General features: G+C 42.8%; 1 protein-coding gene across 2 annotated transcripts; it reads right to left on the reverse strand.

Moving 5' to 3' along the window:
* Nucleotides 1–434: 434 nt before the first annotated feature.
* On the reverse strand, nt 435–10866 carry RABIF (RAB interacting factor). 2 transcript variants are annotated; one of them, XM_058533841.1, is made up of 3 exons: nt 10691–10771; nt 10066–10250; nt 435–3188 (listed from the first exon to the last, which is right to left on the reverse strand). In XM_058533841.1, the coding sequence occupies exons 1-3, from the start codon at nt 10749–10751 to the stop codon at nt 2943–2945; spliced, it is 492 nt and encodes a 163-aa protein (XP_058389824.1). In that variant the 5' UTR covers nt 10752–10771; the 3' UTR covers nt 435–2942. The 2 variants fall into 2 exon arrangements, with proteins under 2 accessions (XP_058389824.1, XP_058389825.1); XM_058533842.1 differs by lacking the exon at nt 10066–10250 and having other exon boundaries at nt 436–3188; nt 10691–10866.
* Nucleotides 10867–12542: the final 1676 nt, after the last annotated feature.

Below are 12542 nucleotides of genomic sequence, written 5' to 3' on the forward strand. Positions count from 1 at the left end.
TGATGCCTTTGGATTTTTAAAATATTTTGTCTAGCCTTTCTATTTGCTGTCAGTGGGATGGTCAGTCCAAATTGGCTATCCTCCATTACCAGGAGCAGAAGTCCTCATTAGTTATATGTTACAGTTACTTGAGTAGTCTCATACCTAGCATGGTAACAATATGTCAAATGTCAGTACATCATTGTCCATCTTTGATTCTACACTAAAAAAGAATTTTGTAGAAACAGTTAGGCCTTGGAAAAATCAATTGCTCTCAACAGGAATTTCAGGTTTCTATACTCATAGCAGCAAGCATGGGTTACCTCTGTCTACCTATAGCAGTTAAAATAGCAGTTAACTGCTTCACAAGTCTTTACTAAGAGCCTATTGTGTGAAGGGAACGAAGAGATGACATTATCCTATTATTTTATAGGAGACACTAAGTGATTAATTAAGTAGTTGACAGACCTCAAGATTAACCCTAAGTTTCAGCTCCCCTCTGCTTGTTCAAATTATATATTCTTCTCAAGGACATACAGGAATCTAATTTCCACTGCTTAAATGCCTTTATTTCTTTCAGATCAAGCTGAAAAGGCAGAATAACAACTCGACATTTTTGGCTACCAAGGCAACAGTGTTTGTCAATTCTCAAAAAAAGAAATACAAATAACCAATAAGTATATAAAAACTTCATTAGAAATAAAATAAATGCAAATTAAAACAGAGATACTATTTTTTCTATTGAAGTGGCAAAATGTTCTTTTAATGATAATAAATACCCAGTGTCAGAAAGGGTTCAGAGAAATGAGTGCTCTTTTACACTGCTGGAGGAGGGTAAATTAGCACAGGTGTTTTTGAGGCACAGGTCTTTTTGAGTGTGTTTGCTATATTGTTTATGTGTCAATACAGCAAAGCCTTGAAAACATGCATCTTCTGCAATTCTACTTACAATAATGTATGCCAAGAAAATAATTAAGGATGCATATACAGATTTAACTATAAGGTTGCACATTATATCACAATGTTTATAAGAAACTGGAAACAATCTAATAGTGGACTGTTTAAATAAATTATTGTACAGAAATACAATACTAAAAACAATGGTGTACACAGATGGAAATCTACTGACATGAAAAGTCAGTATTTTGTTAAATGGAAAAAGCAAGTTATAAAAGAGTACAGTATGATCTCATATTTGTTTTAAAAAACCATACATGTTTATATACATATATATATAGAAAAACACTGAGAAAGATATACACCACTTTACCATTGGCAATCTCTGGATGGTGGAAATATGAGTGATTAAAAAATTTTTTATACTCATTTTTGTATTTATCTGCCATGGGTACTATTTCTGTGATTAAAAAAGGAAAGAAAAGTAAAAGCCTAATTTTAAAAAATGCTTTGCCTAGATTTTGGCTTATATGAGGGGCCATATGCCCCTAGAGGCATCTATTTGGTTTTGTTCCTTCTGACCTGAATGAATAAATCTCACAGATGTTTTTCTGCAAATGCCATAATCATAGCATTTGACCGTTTGTCTGGAAAACAGTTTTCTCATTTTCTACTATGACTCATTGAGGCTATGACTGAGGAAGGAAGCCACCTTTCTATGGGAGTAGGTTGGTTGCAAAATTGTGCCCAAGGTCTGCACTTTAGTTGGGGAGCCCTTAGAGTAAGTTCTGGGGAGAAGGAAGGAGGAAGCAACCAGAAAACAGATGCAAAAGAATGGACTGCAGATTGTAGGGTCTCTATTTAGTCCTTATTTCAATTCTAGGTCTCCTGAATCTTAGAGGTAGGGATGACGGAAGGATACCTGAAACCTGGTTATACAGATTCCTTTTAAGATGGTAAGTCATTTCATAAGAGAAATGACAGAACAACTCAAGATCATATTGAATGGTTAAACAAGTTGGCTAATATCAAACAGAGCAACCCTACAGCTGTAGAAATAGAGGCATCTGGGTGGAAAGTTTGTATTCTGGATTGGTATAGAGATTCCAGTGGAACCCAAACTCTGTGAAGACCATGCCCAGTAGGTTCAGTAAATGATGACACTATCCATTAAAGATGTCTTTCCTAAGAACAAAAGAAGAGTTATTTGTCCAGATGAGACAAACCTATAAACTCATGGATAATATGGCAAGGGCCTATCTCTCCTATATCCCACATCCTCCACTCTGATTCCAAGAGATCCTGGGAAAACAGCCAGGGCTGAGTTTTCCTTGGGGTGGCTGCCAGATGGGGTTGAAAATCTGATTCTCAACTTAACAGGCAATAGCGGGGACTAATATGAAGAGAAAACACATCAAGATCTGAAGGGAAGAGGGGCCACGTTCATCTTTACAATAAAAAGTCACTATCAACCTGGAGTAGAGGCTCTCAAACATGGTATTAGAGGTGTGTCCAAAGTAATGTGTTTCTGATTCGTAGTTTAAATACTGAAGTTTGTAAATGCTTTACTTTTAAAAACAATAAATTACTGTAGATAAAATTAGCCATACAACAAAGTCACTCTCGGATACCTGTATGCTTTCTTGAATGAGAGAGAAAAAGGTGGTTTCAACTATCAGCACATGAGCATCATCTGTCACGTGTCATCATGGCTAAAAGGTTGAATATTGCTCTTCTAGAGCAAGAAACTAGGGAGCCCCTGGGTAAGAGAAAGCGCAGGCAGAATGCCAGGGAAAAGATTTGTGGAAGTATCCCAGTGTCCTAAAACTGGGGGAAAGGAGAGATTAGGAAATGTTGTGATGCCAAGTGAACTAAGCAAGAGGCATTCAGTTGAGGCTTTAAGCAAGTAAGGTTAGCTCTCTGCATGCTCAACTGGACATATTGATACTCATAGTTTATATTGGTACAGAGAATGTGGCAGCAGAACAGTTATACCAGGTTAAATGCCAGTTCTTGTGGGGAGTAGCTTTTACAGTTGGGGTGCAGCTGAGTCCTCCTCCCCTCAATTACTCATGGGAAACCCGTTCCAAGGCCACATAGAAACTCTTCTTGTCATCTAGGCAATGCCAGCCAATTGGTCCAATTTCACAGTCTGCGCAGACCAGAAACTTGATGTTGCCCACATCCTTGGTGAAGCCCACGTTCTCAAAGATGAACATATCATCAACCAGCCAGTGCTCCTGGAGGAGATCACCATCAGGATTGCTGCCATCAGCCAGAGCTGGCTTCTTTCTCATGGAGGGAAGAAAAAGCTGTAGTGGCAGAGAACAGAAAGAATACAAAAGCTGAACTAGCTTGGTCAGATCATCACCCCTATTCTACATATACTTACATTGTGCCCTAGCAGTTTCTTGAAATGAAAACGAAATGAGGAGCCCTATTATTAAGTTACAGACTAGGATGCTGGGTGGCTCCTCTGTTGCCTCTGACCCATGTCCTGATTCTTAAGAGACGTGAAAGAAGAACTCTGGTTGCTGTGGTAACTTGACTTCATTGCTGTCCTTAGCATGGCCTATAAGGCCCTACCTGTTCCTAATCTCCCCCTACCTCATTATGCTCCTCCTTCAAACAGGGTAAGGCTACTCTGCCCTCAGATCCTGGCAAGGCAAGCTCCTTCTTGATGTTCAGCTCAACTGTAACCTCCTCAGGAGGTCTTCTCTAACCAAACAATCTCAATTAGCTTCCCATAATGCCCATTGTATTTTTATTTTTAAAACGGCTTTACAGGGGCCGGCCCGGTGGCAAAGTGGTTAAGTTTCGTGCTCTGCTTCGGCAGCCCAGGGTTCGCAAGTTTGGATCCCGGGCGTGGACCTGCACCCCGCTTATCAAGCCATGCTGTGGTGGGATCCAACATATAAAAAAAAGTGGAGGAAGATGGGCACAGATGTTGGCCCAAGGCCTATCTTCCTCAGCAAGAGGAGGAGGATTGGCAACAGATGTTAGGTCAGGGCTAATCTTCCTCACCAAAAAAAAAAAATTAAACCGGCTTTACTGAGGTATAACTGACACACCCACTGCACATATTTAAAGTGTACAATTTGATACATTTTGGCACATGTATGCACCGATGAACCACTACCATCATCAAGATAATGAGCATATCCATCACCCCCAGAAGTTCCCTTATGCCACTCCTTCTTTACGTTTACTTACCATTCTCTGAAATTATCTTAATTTATTGGCTTATTTACCATGGGTCTCCCTCTAATCGAATGTAAGCCCCTGGAAAGCAGGGAGCTTACCTTTCTTGTTCCTTACTATATCCCCAGTGCCTAGAATAGTAACTGGTATAGAGCAGGAACTCAAATATTTGTTAAAAGAATAAAAACAGAATATCTGGCTGTCCTCTATTCCACCATTGTTATGAATATGCTGGATTTATCTTATAAAAAGAACATTAAAAAGGAAAATCTAGTTCTAGAATTTGGGATATTATCCTTAGGATCCTTGTACCTGCTAATTAACATGCCTTCCCAGTCTTCAGGAGAACACCCCTGGCACTGGCACACTGCTGTGCAAACACATACACACACACACACACACACACATTCTCCCTTTAATTTCTTCCATATGGCTAGTTTACACACCTAGAGCTGCCCCCGACTACTAAAAAAATACAATGCCAGCAAAGCTTGTTACCCCTCTGCTGTTCATCATTATGACTGCTGCCAATACACTTATTTCCCACACCACAATAGACGTTTAATGCATCCCCAAACTCTAACAAAATAGGATGGCCTCAGTGTGCTAGTCTGGGATTGGCAATCAGAATAAAAGCAAAAATTTTTTAAAAATTGGACTGACATTAGTCCAAAAAAGGTAAATGCTTTGGTGGGGATGAGTAAGCCTCTCCCTGAATGTTACAGTTAGGAAGTCCACAAGAGCTAATAGTGTGTATTAAATACCCTGGAGTTTACACTTCTGAACTCTAGGCCATACTGTAGCCAGTAGGGAGGGTATCCCTGATAGGGAGGAAGGAGCACTGATTCAGAACATTTCTACTCCCCATCCTCCAAGCACTTGGCTTATTAAAACAAATATCTATGCACTACCCTTTGCTGTGTCACCTGAGACATCATCTGAGGACATCACAAAATATGACAGTCTCTCCGGGTATACTGTCATTCCAGTCACTCTTTTTGCCTCATCTGATGTTTAAATGAGTCCCTAATGCTTGGTTTTACCCTAAGGGAAAATGAGAACAGGCAGAGGCAAATGAGTTAGGAATCAAAATTCAGGAACCAGGAAACCGGGATTCCTTTCCTAACTGTAACTTTCTGTGGGCCTAAATTTCTCTAAAACTATTTCTGGCCTATCCCCTACGTTGTAGGGGTCAAGTCACATCTTAACTAAATGGAAGAGGAGAAAATCAAAGACTACTTAAGCATTAGCCTTCAGGAGGCATTCAACAAAGAAGCACCAGCTTCCCTCGCACTGTTCCCATTTACAGAGCAAAACGCCACCTCTGCAGTCTCGTTTGATTAATGATTTAAGGGAAATACTATTATTAACTATTCATTCAAGGAGTCATTCTGAGTCCTGTTCCCTCTATTCCTCAACAATCCCATTTTTATTTAAATCCTATAAGTCAGACCCACAAGACTATACCTATATTATGTATATGTGTATCTGTGCATAGATCTCAACCTATTCACTGCCACGCTGGGGACAAGTGCCAGGGTCAGGTTATGGGATGTAACACTGGGGATACAATGAGGCATTCTGGACAGACTACTGGGGTAGAAATCAAGAATTAACATCTAGGGGCCGGCCCCATGGCATAGCGGTTAAGTGCGCACGCTCTGCTGCTGGCAGCCCGGGTTCGGTCGGGCGTGCACCAATGCACCGCGTGTCAGGCCATGCTGTGGCGGCGTCCCATATAAAGTGGAGGAAGATGGGCACAGACGTTAGCCCAGGGCCAGTCTTCCTCAGCAAAAAGAAGAGCATTGGCATCGGATGTTAGCTCAGGGCTGATCTTCCTCACACACACACAAAGTATTAACATCTAGGGGCCAGCCTGGTGGCATAGTGGTTAAGTTTGCACATTCCGCTTTGGTGGCCCAGGGTTTGCCAGGTCGGGTCCTGGGCACGGACCTACTCACCACTCATCAAGCCATGCTGAGGCAGCGTCCCATATAGAAGAACGAGTAGGACCTACAACTAGGATATACAAATATGTACTGGGGCTTTGGGGAGAAAAAAGAAAAAGAGGAAGACTGGCAACAGATGTTAGCTCAGGGCCAATCTTCCTCACACACACACACACAAAAAAAAACCCAAAAAGAATTAATATCTAATTTGAGGCAGCTAACTCAGTTGGTTGGGGGCCAAAGTTGCCAGTTAGATCCCGGGCCAGGTGGGTTAACTTTGCTGTCAGGACCCCAGCCAGTACCCCTAATCCTGGACAGGCTCGTCAGAGATACGTAGAACACCACAACTCAGTGAGATTCTATTGATGTCTCAGTGAATGAAACTCCTTTTCCTTTTTGAAGAGCTGTTAACAGTACCCTTTAAAAAATAAATATTTTCTTTCTCTTTGTAAAAATACATTCTCATTATGGGAAACTTGGCAAGCATGCTACAATATAGATGAGAATAAAAAATGTCAGAATACAGAGTAAACTTGTTGACTTTTTCATAATTTTCCCCCTTCTGTGAGTACTTGTGGTGGTTTAAAACAGGTCCACAAATTCTTTGACAATTCTTCCATCAAGAGGTGGAGTCCAGGGGCTGGCCCGGTGGTGCAAGCAGTTAAGTGCGCGTGCTCTGCTGCCGGCGGCCCAGGGTTCGCCGGTTCGGATCCCAAGCACGCACCGACACACCATTTGGCAGGCCATGCTGTGGCGGCGTCCCATATAAAGTGGAGGAAGATGGGCACGGCTGTTAGCCCAGGGCCAGTCTTCCTCAGCAAAAAAAGAGGAGGATTGGCAGATGTTAGCGCAGGGCTGATCTTCCTCACACACACAAAAAAAGAGGTGGAGTCCATGCCTCTCCCCTTGAACCTGGGCAGGCCACTGTGTCTGCCTCGATGAATATAATGCTAAATAAGAAGTGACAGGCTAGGTTAGAAAAGACCATGCCACTTTTGCTAGTTTCTCTTGGAACACTTTGCTCTGGGAGCCTTCAGCTTCTATGTAAGAACCCCAGCTACCCTAAGGCCACCATGTAGACAGACCATGTGGAAAGATCCAGTGAAAGACGGAGATGCCTCCAAAGCCTGTTCCAGTGCTCAGGTGTTTGGGTCTTCCCAGTCCACAGGCAGACACATGAGTGAAAAAGCTTTTGAGATGAACCTTTTGACTGCTGTCACGAAAAAGACCCTGAATGAGAACTGCCTAACTATGTCCAGTCAATCCCCAAATTTGTGAGCAAAATAAATGTTAATGTTTTAAGTCACTGTTTTCGGGTGATTTTGTTATGTAGCAATAGATAACTGAACAATACTGTCTAACATAGCTGAGATGCATGTTCCTTTTGATCCCTGATTTTTTATTGTGATAAAACATACTTAACATACAATTTACCATTTAAGTCATTTTTAAGTGTACAGTTTAGTAGTATTAAGTGCATTCACATTGTTGTGCAACCATCACCACCATTCATCTCCAGAACTACTTCATCTTCCCAAACTGAAACTCTATACCCATTAAATAAAAACTCCCCATTTCTCTGCCCCCCAGCCTCTGGCAACCACTATTCTAACTTTATGCCTCTATGAATTTGACTACTTTAGCTACCTCATGTAAGTGGAATTATAGAGTATTTGTCTTTTTGTGACTGGCTTACAGTCACGTGTCGCTTAACGATGGGGACAGGTTCTGGGAAATGCGTCCTTAGGCGATTTTGTCATTGTGTGAATATCATAGAGTGTACTTATACAAACCTAGATGGTATAGCCTACTACACACCTAGGCTCTATGGTACTAATCTTATGGGACCACCATCATATATACCCTCTGTCGTTGACCAAACCATTGTTATGCAGCATGTGACTGTATTTCACTTAGCATAATATCTTGAGTTTTTAAATTAGTTTTAAAGTTTTATTGAGATAATTATATGTTCATACATAGTGAATAAATAATACAAAAATACAGATAAATGATTATTTCTATATTAAGAAATAATACAGAAATTCCACGTACTCTTTACCCAGTTTCCCCTAATGGTAACATGCTGCAAAACTATAGTACATCACAACCAGGATATCGACAATGATACAATCCACTGATTTTATTCAGGTTTTCCTAGTTTACTTGTACTCATTTGCATGTGTATGTAGTTCTAGACAGTTTTATCAATTTTATCCCGTGTAAGTTCATGAATCCAACACCACAGTCAACACACTGAACAGCTCCATCACCACAAGGCTCCCTCATATTACCTTTTATAACCACACTCACCAATAGCCCCAGCCACCCTATTCCTATCCCCTGGCAATCACTAATTCATTTCTAAAATTTTGTTATTTCAAAAATATCGTATAAATGGAATCATACAGTAAACCTTTCAGGACTGGCATTTTTCACTCAGCATAATTCCCTGGAGATTCATCCAAGTTGAGTGTATCAATAGTTCATTCCATGGTATGGCTGTAGCACAGTTTGTTTAATCACTCATCTGGTGAAGGACAGCTGGGCTGTTTTCAGTTTTTGGCTATTACAAATAAAGGTGCAATGAACATTCGTGTACAGGTTTTTGTGTGAATATAAGCTTTCATTTCCTCCGGGATAAAGGTCCCAGAGTGCACTTGCTGGGTCCTATGTTAAATGCATATTTAGTTTTAGAAGACTGTTCTTGGTTACTGCCTTCAGGTCCTTTGCTCTCCTATTCTTATCCAAACACTGCTCTGTACTTTCTCTCCCATGAGCCAATCCTCCACTGCCTCCAAAAAAGATAAAAAAGCAAACAACTCCCTTTATAACATCAACTCCCTTTTCCTGCCTTCACAAACTCTGGTGTTTCCTTTTTCTTTTCGTCTTCATGGAAATAAGACTCTTGCTAGGACAAAACCACAGGCTCCTCAGTGCTGCCCATTCTCTGACATTCCACATACTTCACGATCCGGAGATGGGAACCAGTGTTCTCCTTGCTCCCAATTATTACTCCTACACCCTCACATCAACACCTGTGCTCCTTTTAGGTTTCTGCGACCCCTCATGGTCATCTAAGTGGCTCTGGTCACTGTACCCTATGTGGCTCAGTCTCTCTTTTGATCCCACTTCCCCATAGCTTTCTCACCTCCTCTATTCCAATCACCTTAACTTTGAGTGGCCTCATTTCTTGCCACTTTCATTACATTCTATGTTCTGGCCAAGCTGAACTTTTCAGTTCTTCAAACATACCATACTTACTCTCACAACTATGAAACATCACACTGCTATTCACCACACCTCTACTCAGCTTAATTTTAATTTCCTCTGCCACAAACTTTAGGTAAGATTTTGAGAAGTACCGAGTTCAAAGGTGTGAACATTTTATATGTGAAATCATTTATATGATTTAAAAAGAACACACATTATGTGCTACACAAATAGTGGAGTAATAGTACTAACTACACATACTGATCCATTCCATCCATGCTAACCCATTATTTACACTGGACCAATAGCTTTTATTCATTAATTTATTTCAATCCAAATATTTACTAAGTTCTTATTTATATGCACAGTCCAGGTGTAGTGTAGGAGATACAGAAGTGCATAGGACACAAGGCCTCATACTCCAGTGGTATAAACATCAAATACAAATAATTTCATAAGGTTTATGAGATTATAGATGTACAAGTGCTTTACAGTCTTTAGGCCACGGTTTCTGAGTCCTGGTACTACTGACATTTTGGGCTGGAGAATTCTTTGTTGTCACGGGCTGTCCTGTGCATTGCCGGATGCTTGGTAGCATCCCTGGCTTCCACCCATTAGATGCCAGTAGCACGCTGCCATAGACCTAATGTTTGTACCCCCATCCCCCCAAGTTCTTATGTTGAAACCTAATTCCCAGTGTGAAGGTCAAGAGGGCGGAGCCCATTTTTAGAAATAATTTTTAGTGACAGGGTATGCACATGGTTGAAATGAGATTATTACACTTTGCACTTTCCTAGAGCATGTTACAGTTCAATGAAAAGCTTACCAAAATAAATTTCTTTTTCAACTTTCTCACTTGTGGTGATGGTGGTATGAAGGATATCAAAATTCCTAAGTTGAAGAAAATAAGAAGACTTCCTTCACAATTGATTTTCAGGACTGCAGGGAGCTGTCCCACTGGAAACAGGATTCCTTTGGGCAACTCTGGATTCCAGTACCTTGGTAAGGCATCTAGGATACAGGAGTTATTCTGTCACATCCCTGCACGGAAGGTGCTGCTGCTGGGGCTCCTTGTGGAGCGGACAGCGCCCGGCAGAAAGGACTAGGGCAACAAGGACTGGTGGGTGGGCTGACGCGAGACTGGAGCGGAGCTGACAGACCTGCCGGCCTCAAGAGCTGGCCCAGGAAGCCGGCGGGCTGGGGCGCATGCCCAGCCGCGGACCCCTCAGGGACGCGGGCTCCTCACCGGCACAGACCCCTCACGGACGCGGACCTCTCAGGGACCGGGACACCTCACGGCCCCAGACATCTCCGGAGGGCGGGCCTCTTACGGGCGCCGGCAGCTCGGGCCACGGGAGCCCCGAGCGGCGCGGGCTCCGGAAACTGAGGTGCGGGTACTCGGCCCCTCGGGAAGGCGGGCGGGCCGTCACCCGCCCCCAACCTGCCCCTACCTGCCGGCGGGAGAAGAGAGCCGTCCCCGGCTGCAACACCCGGGAGCCACAACGCCGGCATAGCACCGCCTTACGGTTTCGGCCCTCGGCGGACACCAACTCGCTCAGTTGCTCCATGGGCTCCATGGCGGCCACCGCCTCAGCCTCTTAGGCCGCAGCCGCGCAGGCGCCCTCTCGCTCGGCCTTTCTGAACTGCGCAGGCGCTCCCCCCCCCCCAGACTCTACTGCGCAGGCCCCCTCATCCTTTGCCTAACCTTAGCGTAGGCGTGGCTCTGTGACAGGGTCACTTCCTGGGACGTGACAAATCCTCTCCGTACTCACCTGGTCACTGGGCTTCCCTTACTATTGACTAAAACCAGGACAAATAAGTCATTACAATCGACCCTAACTCTTCAGTTTCCTGGGATTTGAATTCAGTTCACGAAAGAACGGGGACATTCCTAGAGGCAACGTGAAGGGGACCTGGGTTGGACTCCCATCAGCAAGTTTTAGCCACATTAGCTTCTTCTACTTAGAGGGACATGCACCTTTTTGGTGTTGGAAAAAGATGCCTGGAAGCTTTAATTGCTGGTCTCTGTTCTAATCATAGTGATTACATATTAGGTGGAAAAACATTATATGGAACACTTTAGAAACGACCCTGTTGAATCATCACAATTTCCTTATGGTGCTGTCATTCGTTATCCCCAGTGCACAACGACGAAGTTAAAGTTTAGAAAGGTTCCTTTTCCAGGGTCCATAGATCCAGGCATGGCTCTAAAGCCACCTTAAACTATACTTTCTGGGCCAGCCCCCTGGCTTAGCGGTTAAGTGCGCTCGCTCCGCTGCTGGCGGCCCTAGTTCAAATGCCGGGGGTGCACCGACGCACTGCTTCTCCGGCCATGCTGAGGCCGTGTCCCACATACAGCAACTAGAAGGATGTGCAGCTATGACATACAACTATCTACTGGGGCTTTGGGGGGAAAAAAAAATAATTAAAAAAAAAATTATACTTTCTCATTCCATTTGATTAGTCTTTAGATCTCTAGCTTATTACTGCTAGTGCAACCGGCCATGGGTTTGCTGAAATGGCAGGGAAAGCAGAATATGAAGCAGAACTAAGCCACTTGATTAGGTAATGTCTAATCTACCCACCACCCCCATCTGCATTTTTTCTTCTTCCTCTTTGTCCTTCAATAATTAAACATTTAATGAGTAATTATATAACATGCTAAACCCTGAGGATACAATGATGATAGGCACGTTGTAGTTAAGAACACAGCCTAAACAGGACGACAAACCCAAAACCAACGACATGTGATAAAGACAACCACAGGAACAAAGGAAATGGAAGCATGGGTTAGGGAGTAATTCTGTCCAGGGAGTCAGAAAAGGCTTTGACCCAGGTAACATCTGAATTAGGCATTAATGGTTATTAGGATTTTGTCAGGAGAGCAAGATTATTTTGGACAGAAGAGACAGAATAATACACAAACAAGGGTGAGAACCAATTTAGGAATGATTAGTAGACTACTGTGACTGAAACACATTATATCTGGGGCAAGTGAGAGTAGTAGAGGGAGGTAAGATCAGAAAGGCAGAGTGGGCCCAGATCACCATGGGTCTAATGTCATGCTAAGGAATTTGAACTTTATAATATGGGCAATGGGAATCTATGGAATTCTAGGCCAGAAATAACTGTTTGATACTTACTGAAAATTTGCTGTATGTTAGGTACTAGAATGATCCTATCCATACTTTAGAAAAATAACTGATGACAAGTAATGGAAGGGCTTGATGGAAGACAGGAAAAGAGCAGAAGTAAGGCTATTAGGAGGCTATTACTCTGAGTGTGGGCAAGAGATAAAGGCCT

Source organism: Diceros bicornis, chromosome 38 (assembly GCF_020826845.1).
Source record: "Diceros bicornis minor isolate mBicDic1 chromosome 38, mDicBic1.mat.cur, whole genome shotgun sequence".
In the NCBI taxonomy this organism is placed as follows: Eukaryota; Metazoa; Chordata; class Mammalia; order Perissodactyla; family Rhinocerotidae; genus Diceros; species Diceros bicornis.